This window comes from Theropithecus gelada, chromosome 2, assembly GCF_003255815.1.
Source record: "Theropithecus gelada isolate Dixy chromosome 2, Tgel_1.0, whole genome shotgun sequence".
Lineage (NCBI taxonomy): Eukaryota > Metazoa > Chordata > Mammalia > Primates > Cercopithecidae > Theropithecus > Theropithecus gelada.
The window spans coordinates 50147028-50163222 of NC_037669.1; the positions used below are offsets into that span (position 1 = coordinate 50147028).

Sequence of the window (16195 nt, forward strand, 5' to 3'; positions counted from 1 at the left end):
CCAAACACAAAATTAGTGGAAGAAAAGAAATAATAAAGATAAGATCAGAAATAAATAAAATGGAAACAAGGAAAACAATACAAGAGATCAATAAAAACAAAAGCTGTTTTTTAAAAAAGTTAAACAAATTTGACAAGCCTTTAGCCAGACTAAGAAAAAAAGAGAGAAGACCCAATTAAATAAAACCAGAGATGAAAAAGGAGGCAATTGATATTGCAAAAATTCAAAGGATCATTAGTCCCTATTATGAGCAACTATATGTCAATAAATTGGGAAATCTAGAAGAAATGGATAAATTCCTAGACACATACAACCTACCAAGACTAAGCCATGAAGAAATCCAAAACCTGAACAGACCAATAACAAGTAACGAGATTGAAACTATAATAAAAAGTCTCCCAGAAAAGAAAAGCCTGGGACCCAAGAGCTTCACTGTCAAATTCTACCAAACATTTAAAGAACGTACCAATCCTACTCAAACTTTTCTGAAAAATAGAGGAGGAAGGAATACTTATAAACTCATTCTATGATGCCAGTATTACTCTGATACCAAAACCAGACAAAGACACATCAAAAAAAAGAAAACTACAGGCCAATACCACTGACGAATATTGGTGCAAAAATCCTCAATACTAGCAAATTGAATTCAACAACACATTAAAAAGATCATTCATCATGACCAAGTGGGATTTATCTCTGGGATGCAAGGATGGTTCAACATATGCAAATCAATCAATGTGATACATCCTATCAACAGAATGAAGTACAAAAACCCTGTGGCCATTTCAACTGATACTGGAAAAGCATTTGATAAAATTCAACATCCCTTCATGATAAAAACCCTCAAAAAACTGGGTATAGAAGGAATATGCTTTAACACAGTAAAAGCCATATATGACAGACTCATACCTAGTATCACACTGAATGGGGAAAAACTGAATCTTTCCTCTAAAATCAGGAACACGACAAGAACGCTCACTTTCACCACTATTATTCAATATAGTACTGGGAATCCTGGCTAGAGCAATCAGAAAAGAGAAAGAAATAAAGGGCATCCAAATTGGAAAGGAAGAAGTCAAACTGTCCTTGTTTGCAGATCATATGATCTTATATTTGGAAAAACCTAAAGACTCCACCAAAAAATTATTAGAACCGATAAACTCAGTAAGGTTGCAGGATACAAAAATCAACATAACAAAATCAGTAGCATTTCTATATACCAACAGTGGATAGTCTGAAAAAGAAACTAAGAAAGTAATTCCATTTAAAATAGTCACGAACTAAACAAAGAAATGAAAGATTTCTACAATGAAAACTATAAAACACTGATGCAAAAAAACTGAAGATGACATCAAAAAATGGAAAGCTATTCCATGTTCATGGATTGGAAGAATAAATACTGTTAAAATGTCCGTACTACCCAAAGCAATCTACAGATTTAATGCAATCCCTATCAAAATACCAATGGCAATCTTCACAGAAATAGAAAAAAACATTCCTAAAGTTTATATGGAACCACAAAAGCCCTAGAATAGCCAAAGCTATCATAAATAAAAATAACAAAACTAGAGGAATCACTTTACCTGACTTCAAATTATACTACAGAGCTATAGTAACCAAAACAGCATGGTACTGGCATAAAAACAGACACGTAGGCCAGTGAAACACAATACAGAGACCCAAAATAAATCTATACATCTACAATGAACCTATTTATGAAAAAGGTGCCAAGAACATACACTGGGGAAAGAACGATCTTTTCAATAAATGGTGCTGGGAAAACTGGATATCCATATACAGAAGAACCCCTATCTCTCACCATATACAAAAATAAAATCAAAATGGATTAAAGACTTAAATCTCAGGCCAAATCCCACAAACTATTAACTACTAATAGAAAACATTAGGGGAAACTCTCCAGGACAGTGGAGTGGGCAAAGATTTCTTGAGTAATACCCCACAAGCACAGGCAACCAAAACAAAAATGGACAAATCAGATCACATCAAGTTAAAAAGCTTCTGCACAGCAAAGGAAACAATCAACAAAGTGAAGAGACAAACCACAGACTGGGAGAAAATATTTGCAAACTACCCATTCGATAAAGGATTAATGACCAGAATACATAAGGAGCTCAAACAACTCAATAGGAAAAAAAAAATCTAATAATCTGATTGAACGAGCTTTCAAACTCATTCTTCTCAAAAAAAGACATATAAATGGCAAATAAGTGTATGAAAAAGTGCCCAACATCACTCATAGAGAAATGCAAATTAAAACTACAAGGTGATATCATCTCACCCAGTTAAAACGGCTTTTGTCTGAAAGAGAGGCAACAACAAATGCTGGTGAAGATGTGGAGAAAAAGAAACCCTCATAACAGTTGGTGGGAATGTCAATTAGCACAACCACAGTTTGGGGGTTCCTCAAAAAAATAAAGATAGAGCTACTATACAATCCAGTAATTCCACTCCTAAGTATATACCTGAAAGGACAGAAATCAGTATAATAAAGAGATACCTGCACTCCCATGTTTAGGGCAGCACCTTTCATAATAGCCAAGATTTGGAAGCAATCTAAGTATCAATCAACAACAGATAAATGGATGAAGAAGTGTGGTACCTACATATAATGGAGTACTAGTCAGCCATAAAAAGAGAATGAGATCCTGTCATTTGCAACAACATGAATGAAACTGGAGATCATTATGTTAAGTGAAATAAGCCAGGCACAGAAAGGCAAACTTCGTATGTTCTACTTTATCAGAGCTAAAAATTAAAACAATTAAACTCATGGAGATAGAGAGCAGATAGTTACCAGAGGCTGGGAAGGGTAGTGTGGAGTGGGAAGGGCTAATGGATACAAAAAAATAGTAAGAATGAATAAGACCTAGTAGTTGATAGCATTCAGGATGATTATAGTCAAACATAATTTAATTATATATTTTTAAATAACTAAAAGAGCACAATTGAATTGTTCGTAACATAAATGCATAAGGTGATGGACACCCCATTTAACTTGATGTGATTACTGCGTGCCTGTATCAAAATATCTCACATAACCCATAAATATATATACCAACTATACCCACAAAAATTTAAAATTAAAAAGAGTTATGTGAATGTGGTCTCTCTCTCTGCCTCAAAATATCTTAATATTTTTGGACTGTGGTTGACCATGGGTAACTGAAACCACAGAAAGGGGAAACCCTGGATAAGGAGGACTTCTGTATTTAACTTTTGCTTTGAAACAACCTTGCTCAAGACATCACCCTCAGGTTCATTAAGCAGAAAAAGTCATTAAATCACCAGGTGTCTTGAGGGTACTTCCTTTTCCCTCAAACTGACTGTGGGATCACAGGGCCAGATCTAGGGCCAGCTCAGGAGGGCACATGGTAATGGAGTACCAAGCCAGGCGCATATGCAGTGGGGTGCTGGCAATGGTGCTGTGGGTTATTGTACCACAATGAGATGAAGCACATATCAACACAGGTAAAGCAGTCAGGAAGGTGTGGCAGCCGCCGAAGCTACTCCATGCCCAGAAGCTGAGGAGGTCAGCTCCTTTAAGCAAGGCATTTTCTGTCTTACAAGTCCACATCTGTATCCCCAGCATTTGGTACAGAGACTGACAGTTAGCAAGTGTTCAATAACCGTTTGTTCATTAATGGAAAGAGTATAGGATCAGCTTGATATGGTGAGTGATGAAATACAAGGCACACCCATGATGACCATCTCCCTTTTACCGACATGGAGGTGAGGGCTGAGGAAGGTGGGTCACACAGCCAGCCAGGGGTGGGGGCATAGAGGAAATCCAAGCTCCTTGGCTTCCAGCCTTACCTCCAGTGTCAGTGGGAATCAACTGGACAGCTTGAGCATTCCTGCCTACCATCCACCCCCTCTCACCACCTTCAGGAACGTGGTCCTCTCCTACCTACCCTGTCCCCACAACCCATCTGTCATGGCTAGCAGGGTGGACTTGGGAGTTCTGCCAGGCTTTTCCCTGCTCTCTGCAGCCCCAGCCTGTCTCTCCTCTGAGCTTCTTCTTGAGCAGGTGTTGTTAGACTGCTTGTCTTCATCTGCTACCTGTTCTCTTCCTGAAGCCTCTCCTGTGTGTGTCTTCCTCAGTAGAATAGGAGTATCTTCTATGTCTTTGTTTCCTGCCCACACAAACTTGCCCAGTTTGGGATGTGCAACTGAGGTCTACCAGGTTTGATATCCAAATGCCTCTCTTCAGATACTAGTTCCCTCACTTGCTGCGTGACTGGACAAAGCTGTCTGAGCAGAGGCGTGAGTTTGGGATACTGTAGGGGGTGGAAGAGATGGGTTTGGTGGGATGTTGTCCCAGGGGAGGGACACCACATCACTGGGAAAGCAGGGCACGAGCAAACTGAAATGATGAGCCCGTGCTATGCAGTGATAGGGCTGGCTGTGACAACCTTTCCATGAGCAAATCTGTGTGGACAGCTGCTGGATCTCCAGGTGGAGCCACTATGTATCCTTCCAATCAGAAGACCAAATCAAACCATCCCACCAACCTACACAGGGTAGACAGAAACCTATCCCCCACCCCACTGCCACCACCAATGAATGGTAGGCTATGAGGTCTTGCTAGCAACCATTGTTACCTATTTTCTTCTTGGCTTCTTTTCCAGTAGAGAGGGAAAAGCTCAGACAGGCTGTGGAAGAGTGGTAGATCAGCTGGTAAGGCGAGTTCACCCCAATGGCGGATATGTTTGCGAGGGACTCTGGAGTGGGAGAGAGAGAGATTCTTCTTTAAACTGTTTACTTTTAATTTTATTAGCCAAAAATGTAACATGGATTTCTTATTCTAGTAGTATGGTGGGTCAGATACTGTAAAGTGACGCATTGTTACAAAACACCTAGATCTTGGAAGAAGGAGATTTTGCAATGCACCGGCAGAGCAATTAGGGGAAATCTTTATAGTTCCCCTCTGCTAGTGCCTCTCCTCCCCAACCCTCAAGATGCGGACCGGAACAAGGAACAGCAAGCAAGCACAAAAGGTGATATTACTCCAAGGGCAAAGGCAGATATCGGTGCTACACCAGGTTGAGAGGATAAGCCTTGGGCCAGTAAGAAGGAAATTAAGAATCATCTATTCCCCCTTATCTAAGCCACAGAAATCAGATGCTTCTTCAATAATATATCAGTCTCTTGCAGAATCACACCATCTTGTGTAGAATCATTTGATGTCTGACCACTTAAGAATTAAAATGTAGCACCCTTATGGCTAGTGGAAAATCTTGCTCATTCTTACACAAACCTCACCAAATCATTTGTTTATTCTTCCCCCAAATATAGTCATTTCACTGGTTAGGCATGAAACCATTGTTAGAAAATGTTAGGTGGTTCACTCACCACAGCTCACTCAAATTCAAAAAGAAAATGGCAAACTGGACCTCCTGAGCGGACAAAGACTACAAAGATTCCACAATGGATGATAAAACACAAAAGTAATCACCTCTGCGAGTGATCCAGAAGCTGAAATTAAAACAACTTTCAGGACTTTCTAACTTGGTAGAAATGAAAAGAACTAACAATGGCCAGTAATGGTAAAGAAGGAATAAAACCCATCAACCCTGTTGGTGTAGAGAGAATCCAAATTAAGTGTGATTTCAGAAGAAGAGCTATGTATATACTGAGACCTCTGCTCTAATAATCCCACCCCTGGGAAGTTAACCAAATACAACAGAAATAAGAAGCCACGTGCATAAAGTTGCCTATTACAATGCATATTATACAAATAACAAAAAGCCTGGAAACCTAAACATTTAGGTAAATGTGGAACATGAACATTACAAGGAGTCTATGCCCACTCAAACTGACAATTATTTAAAGTATACAGCCATGTTGGAAAACAGTTGTACTCTGTTAAGTAAAAGAAACTAAGAAACAGAAAAACTGCAATATCCTAAAAATATATATACATACATGAGCACAGGAACCACAGAGGAAACTGCCAAGGTGAAAAGTAGCTCTTATATAAAGATAGCAGGATTGTTTCCTCTTTTTTGCATTTTTATTAATAATATTGTCATCAACTAAAAATAAAGGAGCAGTCTGGTTTTCTTCAGTGACAAGCCAGGGCTAGTAGGTATCAGGACAGGAGGGAAGACTACTTAGCACAGGAGATATTCCAGATACACAGATACAGCTTTTTTTTTTTTTTGACAGTCTCACTTTGTCATCCAGGCTGGAGTGCAGTGGCACAATCTCAGCTCACTGCAACCTCTGCTTCCCAGGTTCAAGCGATTCTCCTGCCTCAGCCTCCCGAGTAGCTGGGACTACAGATGTATGCCACCATGGCTGGCTAATTTTTTAATATATTTTTAGTAGAGACAGGGTTTCACCATGTTGGCCTGGCTGGTCTTGAACTCCTGGCCTCAAGCAATCCTCCTGCCTCAGCCTCCCAAAATGCTGGGATTACAGTCGTGAGCCACCACACTTGGCCTGATAACAACTTTAAAAGTTGTTAACTCTTTTAACTTTTAACCAGCTTTTGTCTACCTCACATAAGAGGATGGTCCCAAAAACACATAATTCATGCAAAAAAAATCACCAGAGTTTGAGTCTTCTTTTTTATGCCCCAGGAGCACTATCTAAGTAAAGTCCTTTTAGGATGAACGAGTGTTTTTCCAAAAGAAATGGATCACTCTGTTTTTGTTTTGCTACTTAGATTTTTGTCTTTAAACTCGAGGCTTATTTAAAGAGGGGAGCATCTGCATCAGCAAGTGCCAACAAGACAGGAAGGCTTGCTAGGGAGTGTGATGGAGAGGGGCACTCTCAGCAATCGGCTGCTGCAGCAGGACAGCAAGATGCAGAGATCACCCAAAAGGCCCCCTGCCCCCGCCAGCTCAGCTTAACTCACTTCCCATTCTTCTCCATTAGATGAATCACAACCCACATGGGATGCCAGAAGCCACTGCGCCTCCCTCATCCTGAAAGAATGCTGAAACACTTTATGAGAAGGAGGTTAGTGGTGAGGACCATTTTCCTTTTAAAGGTGAGGAGACATGATATTTTGTTAGGAGTAGCTCAGGCAGATATGAGGCCCAAGGGTTGGGCTGGAGCTACCTTGACATCTGTCATGGGGCTCTCATGCACATGCAACGGACTACTTAGCAGCTGTGCCCCCAAATGAGGGAGATCTCTAAGCCCCAAAACAGAATGCAAGGTGCAGAGCTCTGTCTGGTGATCACCACCTGCACAAATAATTACAGCACAACTAGAGGGCCTGTGGTCTCAGAGTCTAGCTGATCCTAAACAAAACAGGCACAGTGTAACTTCCCCTAAAACCGAGATCTTCATTTCATGGTAAACACTGGGGGGAAGAGTGTTTTATCACAACTTTGTATTAGAAAAGGAAGCCAAAATTTATCAAAATAACATTTGATCTTGTATTTTAAAAAATTAGTTGGTACTCTAAGAACACATTAAGTCTTACAAAGCAAGTAAAAATGACTGCTGGGTGTTTTGAGGCAGTAGGGTTTCTTTCTTCCTGAATGATTGTATCACGGCAATAAAACATAAGGCCCTTCATCTTTTCCTTTTGCAAAATTATTGAAGATCTTTACTGCTCTTTATTTTTTCTGGAGTCATGGTCCTGTATTCAGTTTTCCCTTCTGTGGCAGGCGGCTAGTGCTGCTTCGCCCCATCAGGCATCAGGGGCATTGGAGGGGCATTCTGCAGCTCTCCAGCATCACTTTCATTGACTTCATGAAATCTTACCTTTTTTCCCCCAAGATCTGCAATTTTTCTATGTAATTTATTTGCACTGTATGTGTGTATTACCAGATGTTTAATCTCTGACCATCAAGGAAGCCTGACAAAGACACTGACTCAGTGGACAGGGAGAGAGGCTAAATGGGGACTGACTCTACAGGTAAGGGCAAATTGTTGGGAGATAGAATTTTTTTATGCTTCCTATAAAACCTCACATCAGTGAGTACTTTTAGGCATTCAAAATGAACACCTGTGTATTCACCAAGCTTAAGACATAAAACATTGCAGAGCAAAAACCAAATAACTTCATTTAAAAATGCATTAAGGACTCAAATAGACATTTCTCAAAAGAAGAGACACAAATGGCCAATAGTTATATGAAAAAAATGCTCAATGTCAGTAATCATCAGAAAAATGCAAATCAAGACCACAATGAGATACCACGTTACATCTTTTAGAATGGCTATTACCAAAATGACAAAAACTAACAAGTGCTGGCAAGAGTGTGGAGAAAAGGTAACCCTTGTACGCAGCTGGTGGGAATGGAGACTGGTGCTGCTGTCATGGAAAACAGTATGGAGTTCCTCCGAAATTTAAAAATGGAACTACCATATGATCCAGCAATTAACTTCTGGGTATTTATCCAAATAAAAGAAATCAGTATTTCAAAGCGATATCTGCACTCCTATACTCATTACAGTATTATTCACAATAGCCAAGATATGGAAACAACCTAAGTGTCCATCAAAGGATAAATGGATAAAGAAAATGTCACACACACAGACACACACACACACACACACACATGAATAGGATTCAGCTATTAAAAAAGGAAATCCTGGGCTGGGCATGGTGGCTCATGCCTGTAATCCCAGCACTTTGGGAGGCCAAGGCAGACAGATCATGAGGTCAAGAGATCGAGACCATCCTGGCCAACATGGTGAAACCCTGTCTCTACTAAAAATACAAAAATTAGCTGGGTGTGGTGGCGCATGCCTGTAGTCCCAGCTACTCAGGAGGCTGAGGCAGGAGAATCGCTTGAACCTGGGAGGTAGAGGCTGCAGTGAGCCAAGATCGTGCCACTGCACTCCAGCCTGGCGACAGAGCAAGACTCCGTCTCAAAAAAAAAAAAAAAAAGTTAATCCTGCCATTTGCTACAACATGAGTGAACCTAGAATATATTATATGCTGAATGAAAAAAAGAAAAGCCGAAAAAAAAAAAAGACAAATCCTGTATGACCTCACGTATATGAGGAATCTAATAAAGTCAAACTCAAACTCATAGAAGCAGAGAGTGAATGGTGGTTCACAGGACTGGAGGGTGGCAGCCGGGGAGTGGGAAGATATTAGTCAAAGGGTACCAACTTTCACTTATAAGAGGAATGAGTTCTGGAGAACTAATATACAGCATGGTGACTGCAGTTAATATCACTGTATTGCACACTCAAAATTTGCTTGGGAAGTACATTTTGTGTTCTCAACACACACACACACACGCGCACACACACACACACACAGAGAAAGAGAGAGACAGAGAGACACAGTTCACTGGGTGAGAAAAAAGCAACAAAAAGAACATTACAGACTCAATTGCTTGCTGTCTTCCAGATCCTGTTCCCCTTCTCTCTCCCCAGAGATCACTTCCTCAAATTTCCCCCTTCATGTTTTTATACTTGTGCTTTGTGTAATATACCTACGATATATTACTACTTTACATGCTTTTAAACTTTGAAAAATAATATCATCCCATAGCTTCCTCTTTTTTTCCTTAATACTATCATTGGAGATTTCTCTCTGTGAATATCTATGCTTTAGTGCCTCACTCATTTTCCTGATTCATTATGTCCCACTGTCTAAATGGACCTTAATTTATATCTTTTTCTCTTGTTCATAAACATTCGGATTAATTTTTGCCATTCCAAAGAATTCTGCAATAAACATTTATTTTTTATTTTTAATTTAAAGACAGAGTCTCACTATGTTGCCCAAGCTGGTCTTGAACTCCTGGAGTCAAGGGATCCTACTGCCTTGGCCTCCCAAAGTGCTGGGATTACAGGCATAAGCCACCATGCCTGCCTGCAATAAACATTCTTGTATGACTTCTTGAATATGTGTGTGAGCTTCCCTCGGGCTGTATGACTCAAGTGCAGCCTGTGGACTGCCACTGACCCATACAGGCCATGACCAGGTGAGCACAAAAACTGAAGGTGAGCACTGAGAGGCCTGTGCAGCAACTTGACACTGCTGTGACATTTATCGTATGTTTAAAAGGGTCGGTCTACAACAGATTGGACATTTTAAACATGAGTCTTTCACTGCACATAGCTTGAGAGCACAGCTCTAGGGAACAACCTCTAAGAGGAGCTGCTGGGTTGTGAGGTGTAGCCATCGCCCACTCAGCAGATACCACCAAACCACTCTCCACGGGAATTGCACCAATTCATCCACTCACCTGTAGCATTTGAAACCTGTTGCTCCACATCCACCTCAATTCTTAGAAATGTCAAACCTTCAAACTGGGGGTTTTGCCTTTCCATTGCATTCCTGCTGATATTGTTTGCACTTCCCACCTAAGGGCTGAAGCTCAAGTACCCACCTTTCCACAACTGTCCGCTGCTGTAGCCACTTCTCCCAGCTGTGCCGATCAGGCAGTTGAAGGCCATCTCCTTGGCATTGAGGTGGAGGAGCTGGCTGGCCTCCACAAAGCGCCTGGTGATGTCCAAGGGGTTGGCACCCACTAAAGCAATGAGAGAAAGCAACACATGTCCCTCCTAGCATGGGGCTAATGCTTCCAGTAAAGGACCTCTGTAGATGGCCCAGGAAAGAAGGGTAGAGTAGAGCACTATTCCTAGGGTATGCAGGGGTGAGGGGGCTACTGCGAAAGGCTCTCAAGCTCTCAGGACCTTTCAGGTGTTGCTTTGCTCTCCTCCCTCTGCCTGTCTCTCTTCCTACCCATAGGCCTGGGTACCAACGCTATTGGTTTCTGAAATGACGCAGCATCCAGAAGTCTTGATCACTGGTGCTGCTCTAGGTCCTGGCCTTGATCCTGGGATGGCACCCTCACTTTGGAAGGACGCTGGTTCTTTTTTTTTTTTTTTGAAATGGAGTCTCACTCTATTGCCCAGGCTGGCGTGCAGTGGCATGATCCCGGCTCACTGCAACCTCGGCCTCCTGGGTTTAAGCAATTCTCCTGCCTCGGCCTCCCGAGCAGCTGGGATTACAGGTGTGCACCACCACGCCTAGCTAATTTTTATATTTTTAGTAGAGTCAGGGTGTCACCATATTGGCTGGGCTGGTCTCGAACTCCTGACCTTGTGATCCTCCTGCCTCGGGTTCCCAAAGTGCTGAGATTACAGGGGTGAGCCACCACGTCTGGCCTGGGACCCTGATTCTTATGACTCCCCCTCATTCTGGCTCTACTGGGCTCTGTCTGGCTACTTCCCAATCGGCCCTCCTGATTTGAAAACTTCACATGCCACCCAGACATGGGTGCTGTCTCCCCACCTCAGCATCATTCTCACAAATACTACTCCTCAGTGCCTCTGACCTCACACCATTCCTATTGCTAACCTTCAAATCTGGACTCTGCAAAGGTGGGGCAATGGCAGGAAAAATGGGAGAACAGGGAGGAGTGAGAGGATGATTCCAGGAGCTGCAGAGGGAAGGCATCCAATTCCTACAGCATACCCACGGTTGCCACCTGTTCCAGCACGTGCCTCTGAGACTGTCTGTAGTGGGTGTGGTGGGCACATACACAAACATCTGGGCCTTACCCGACATAGACTCCACCATGGCCTTCATCTTCAGTTTGAGGAGCTCCGTCAGCAGGTGGATGGACTGCTGCTGAAACCTGTTCAGGGTCTCCTGCTGGGCGCGCGCCTGATGGGCCATGGTGGGAGTGAGGGTGGAGCGCTTGGCAGTGGTTGCCAGCAGCACTGGATATGGTGGTGCTGGTGGTGGTGGAGGTAGTGGCTTCTTCAGTGTGGGGACCTGCACAAAGGTGGGTTCCATGAGCACCACCAGGGGGGCTCCAAAGCTGACCTCCAGGCCCAAGATGTCGGACGGGGTAGGCACTGAAGGGTCACTGATGAGCTCTTCCCAAGTGAACTCAAAGATGTTTCTGATGCCCTTTGGTATAGAAATGCCTGCATTCTGGCAGATCATGAGGAGTTTGGAGATGCGGGCCAGTAGCTTGGGGGCCATGGCTGTGTACTGCTGGTATAATTCTAGGTTACTCTTGATGTAACTCATGAGAGGGACCTTCAGCTATAAAGAGAGCTCTCTGAGAGGTGACTGAGAGCAAAAGTTCTTCCCTATGGTGAAGGCTTGGAGATGGACAGAATGGATGTGCTGAAATGACCCTTACAGGTCATTGAGCCAGTGGTTCCTATCCAGAAAGGACAAGAAAAGAGTTAGTCACTCTCCCCATAGTAGGGCAAGAGGATGTCCCCCTCCCTTACCTACCCAGAGACACCATCAGAGAGACCAATGTTAATGAGTCACTTTGGGAAGGGTCTGGTGATAAGTATGGTTCCAGGAAAGCTTCAAGGACAGTCACACAAACTGGGTATAGGACCCTGGGGGGCTGGAGGAATGGAAAGGCTGGGGAAGAGAGAAAGGTCCCATTGCACCTTTTGTAGTTAGAGATCCGAGGGTGGAAGATCTGCTTGTGGTCAATCAATAAGAACCTGCAAGAACAAAAAGATGTTTCACTGGTTCTCTTTGGAAGCGAGGGATGCAGAAGCTCCTGGTTGCAATGCCAAGTTAGGCTTGGAATTATCCAACACGTACATCTGAGGGCAGACAGGAAAGAATGAGAACAATGCATTTTCTAAGCTCAATCACTAATATCATTTGCCAGATTTCATCAAATCCAAGACATTCATGATCAAAGGATGCACCATCTTATAAGAAAAAAATGAATGTAATCTGCCATTGATTGTAAGACATACCATAATTTCAGAGATGTTCAAGTTGGAAAATACGTGCCTGAAAATCAATGGACTATAATAAATATTTTTCCACTTTAATACTACAGTAGTGTTTACCCTGACATATTTCTACATTGTGTTTTATTTTTACCTTCTTAACTTATATGAAAAATAGACCACTGGTTGAAGAGAGGAAGCATAAAGAACAATTTAATGAGCAAAAAAAAAAAAAAGCTAGAAAAACCTGTAAATACACTGGCAGAGTTTTGTAACCAGATACCGAAAGTTTCATTTTTCTGATCAAAATGAACCTGACAGCAGTCTTTAGTAATATATCAAATTAAAACTAGTCACATCTTATGCTACGCAAAAATGATTTGTTTCTTATAATTCCCAAGGGACTTTATGAGCGTGTGAGCCTTTGTGAAAGACTCAAGAATCCAGAGCACATAGCAAAGGTCAACCTGAGGGAGACTTAGAGGAGGAGGGGTGGGGAGGTCTGTCCCCTTTGCTGATGGCCATCTTTAGCACCTTGATGCAGAGTTAGTGAGTTGTTCCTGTTGTCCAACTCCAACGACCCTAACCAGCCCACTTACCACGAAGGGCTGCTGGCCCAAGGCTTCTGACCACACTTGTCAGTGAGTGCAGCTGTCCAACCATCTCTTCGACCACTTTTTATCCTGACAACCACTCCAGCCGACACACCTATGTCTTCTTTTCCACTAGACAATGCTCCCTTTCCCTTTTCAAACTCTGTCCCCCCCGGAGCCACCCCAAGTTCGCCATTCCAGGACAGCCTGCCTGGTGCCCACCTTCCGTGTTTACAGGATAGGCTCAGGGCCATGAACTTGTGTGTCAACCCAGTGGTGAGAAGGCTATCATCTTTCTTGTTTTTCTGAGGAATCAGAGCTCTTGGTCAGGAGTCACCATCTGCAGACTCCTGGCATGGAGGCCTTTCCAAACACCACATTACTTTTTCATGGTCTCTGACCTGCCTCTGTCCATCTATCAGTAACAAAATCTCCAAGGAACATGAGCCCCAAAGAGCAAACCCTTCTAGCATGCTGCTGTTTTGCAGATACAGTGGCTTCCTACGCCTATTTGTTGACCCCCTGACATCTCCATTCCTCAGCTTTGCAGACTGGGAAAAAGAGGCTTTGTTTTTGAAATTATAAGTCCACAGGACAAAGAAACCACTCAGAATTCCAGTCATCTGGGCAACCAGCCAGAGGGATCCGACCCTGACAGTGCAGGGCAGAGTTTTTCTTTTTTTAAAGTCAGGACTCAAATGAGAAGGAGGAGATAACTAATACAAATCTTGAAATATCAACTGGTTTGGGAAATTTGTCCCCCCTGCCTCCTGCCACCAGTTTCTTTGTTTTTGGAGGTTAATTTTGAAGATATATCTTACAGATAAAAGCTGAATTTTCGAACAGCTTTATTCAGATAGAATTCACATACAATCCACCCTTTTAAACGTGTGTACAATGGTTTTTAGTATATTCAGAGTTGTACAACCATTACTATCTAATTTTAGAACATTTTATTGCCCCCACACAAAACCCATCATCAGTCACTCCGTTTCCCCTCACCCTCAGGCAACCATTCATCTAGTTTCTGTCTCTATGGATTTGCCTGTTCTGGACATTTCATAAGAATAGGATCATCGACTCTGGTTTTTTGTGACTGTCTTCTTTCACTTGCTGTAATGTTTTTGAAATTCATCCATGTTATATAGCATGTATCAGTACTTCAATCCTTTTAATGGCAGAATAATAGTCCACTGTATGGATATACCACAATTTGTTGATCTACTCATTTGTTAATGGGCATTTTGGTTATTTTTATTTTTTGCCTTTTATGAATAGTGCTATGAATATGCATACATAAGCTTTTGTGTGGGTGTATGTTTTCATTCTCTTGCATATGTATACCTAAAAGTGGGATTGCTGGGTCATAGGGTAAGTCAGTATTTAATTTTGTGAGGGCCTGCCAGACTGCTGCATCATTTCACAGTCCCACCAGTGGCTTTATAAGAATTCAATTTCTCGGGCCGGGCGCGGTGGCTCAAGCCTGTAATCCCAGCACTTTGGGAGGCCGAGATGGGCTCATTACAAGGTCAGGAGATCAAGACCATCCTGGTTAACACGGTGAAACCCCGTCTCTACTAAAAAATACAAAAAACTAGCCCGGCGAGGTGGTGGGTGCCTGTAGTCCCAGCTACTCAGGAGGCTGAGGCAGGAGAATGGCGTAAACCTGGGAGGCGAAGCTTGCAGTGAGCTGAGATCCCGCCACTGTACCCCAGCCTGGGCAACACAGTGAGACTCCATCTCAAAAAAAAAAAAAAAAAAAAGAATTCAATTTCTCTTTGCCAGCACTTGTTATTATGTCTTTTTGACTCCAGTGCTATCTTCGTAGATGTGAAATTATGTCTCATTGTGGTTCTGATTTCTATTTCCCTAATGACTAATTTGTATTTCCCTAAGCATCTTTTCATATGCTTATCGGCCATTTTATATCTTTTTCTGAGAAATGTGTATTCAGATCTAAAATCTGTTTTAAAAAGCAGTGTCATTTTAAATTAAATGTGGAGATAACCTACGTTTATTCCGTGTATTTACATCTCTTCAAAACTCAGCTAGAGGTGACCATGTGACTACATCCTGACCTGAGATACAGATGAAGCTCCTGGGTAAAGGACCCTGAGAAATCTGTTTGAAGGAGGCTGCCTTCAGGGAAAGAACATTTTTTTTTTTTTTTTTTTTTTTTACGAGCTGACCTCTCTAGTCCTTCTTGCCTGAAATGGATAAGATGACTGCAGCTCCAGCAACCGTTTTGAGCCACAAGGTTACCCTGAAGAGGGAAACCTCGCATTAAAAATGGCCAAGTTGTGTGGCAGAACCTGGGCTCCTGATGACATTGTGGCACCCATGCCAGCACTTAACCATCCACCTCCAAGCTTTTCCCACATGCAAATGAACCTCTAATGCCTTTAAGCCACTTTATTCAGCTCTCTATTCTGGCCATTGAAAGTGATTCCCGACTGACCCCCAGCCATGTTAGATCATCACTCCTTCCTTCCTTTTCCATTTATCCAGTTTCTATTTTGTCATTCATTTTTCCATCACTGAGACCTGGATCTTGACCTCAAGTAGCTCAGCAGCTACCAGGCAGGGCTGACTTACAAAATCGACTTATGTGATAAGGGTCACACTACAGAAAAATGTACAAAGGCCATGAAAACAAAACAAAACAAAAAAAAAAAAAAGGAAAGAATTGGCACTAGACGGTGTTCTAAAAGATGAGTAAGAAGTTGCCAGGCAGATAGGAAGAAGACAGGCATTCTAGGAAGAAGGAACAGCACCTACCAAGAGATGGTGACATTGGAAGCATGGTGGGCTCCAAAGACTGCATGTACCTCGGTATGGCTGGGGTGTGGGGGGATCTGTGGGAGAGTAGCAGATGAAATTTGGAAAGTGGTCTAGAATCAGATCTTGCAGGGCCTTGTATATCATTCCCAAGAATTT

At 42.4% G+C, this 16195-nt stretch overlaps 1 protein-coding gene across 3 annotated transcripts in view; it reads right to left on the minus strand.

The window, feature by feature from the left end:
- C2H3orf20 (chromosome 2 C3orf20 homolog) overlaps positions 1–16195 on the minus strand; it is a 93280-nt gene that overhangs the window by 72940 nt on the left and 4145 nt on the right. The window contains exons 2-5 of one of the 3 annotated variants that reach the window (XM_025376587.1): positions 12369–12425; positions 11511–11727; positions 10334–10474; positions 4623–4742 (exon numbers count right to left, since the gene is read on the minus strand). In XM_025376587.1, coding sequence (XP_025232372.1) covers positions 4623–4742; positions 10334–10474; positions 11511–11628 — 379 coding nt within the window. In that variant the 5' untranslated portion in view covers positions 11629–11727; positions 12369–12425. Of the gene's footprint in view, positions 1–4622; positions 4743–10333; positions 10475–11510; positions 12125–12368; positions 12531–16195 lie in introns of all 3 variants that reach the window. The other 2 variants (XM_025376586.1, XM_025376584.1) reach the window with 2 other exon arrangements.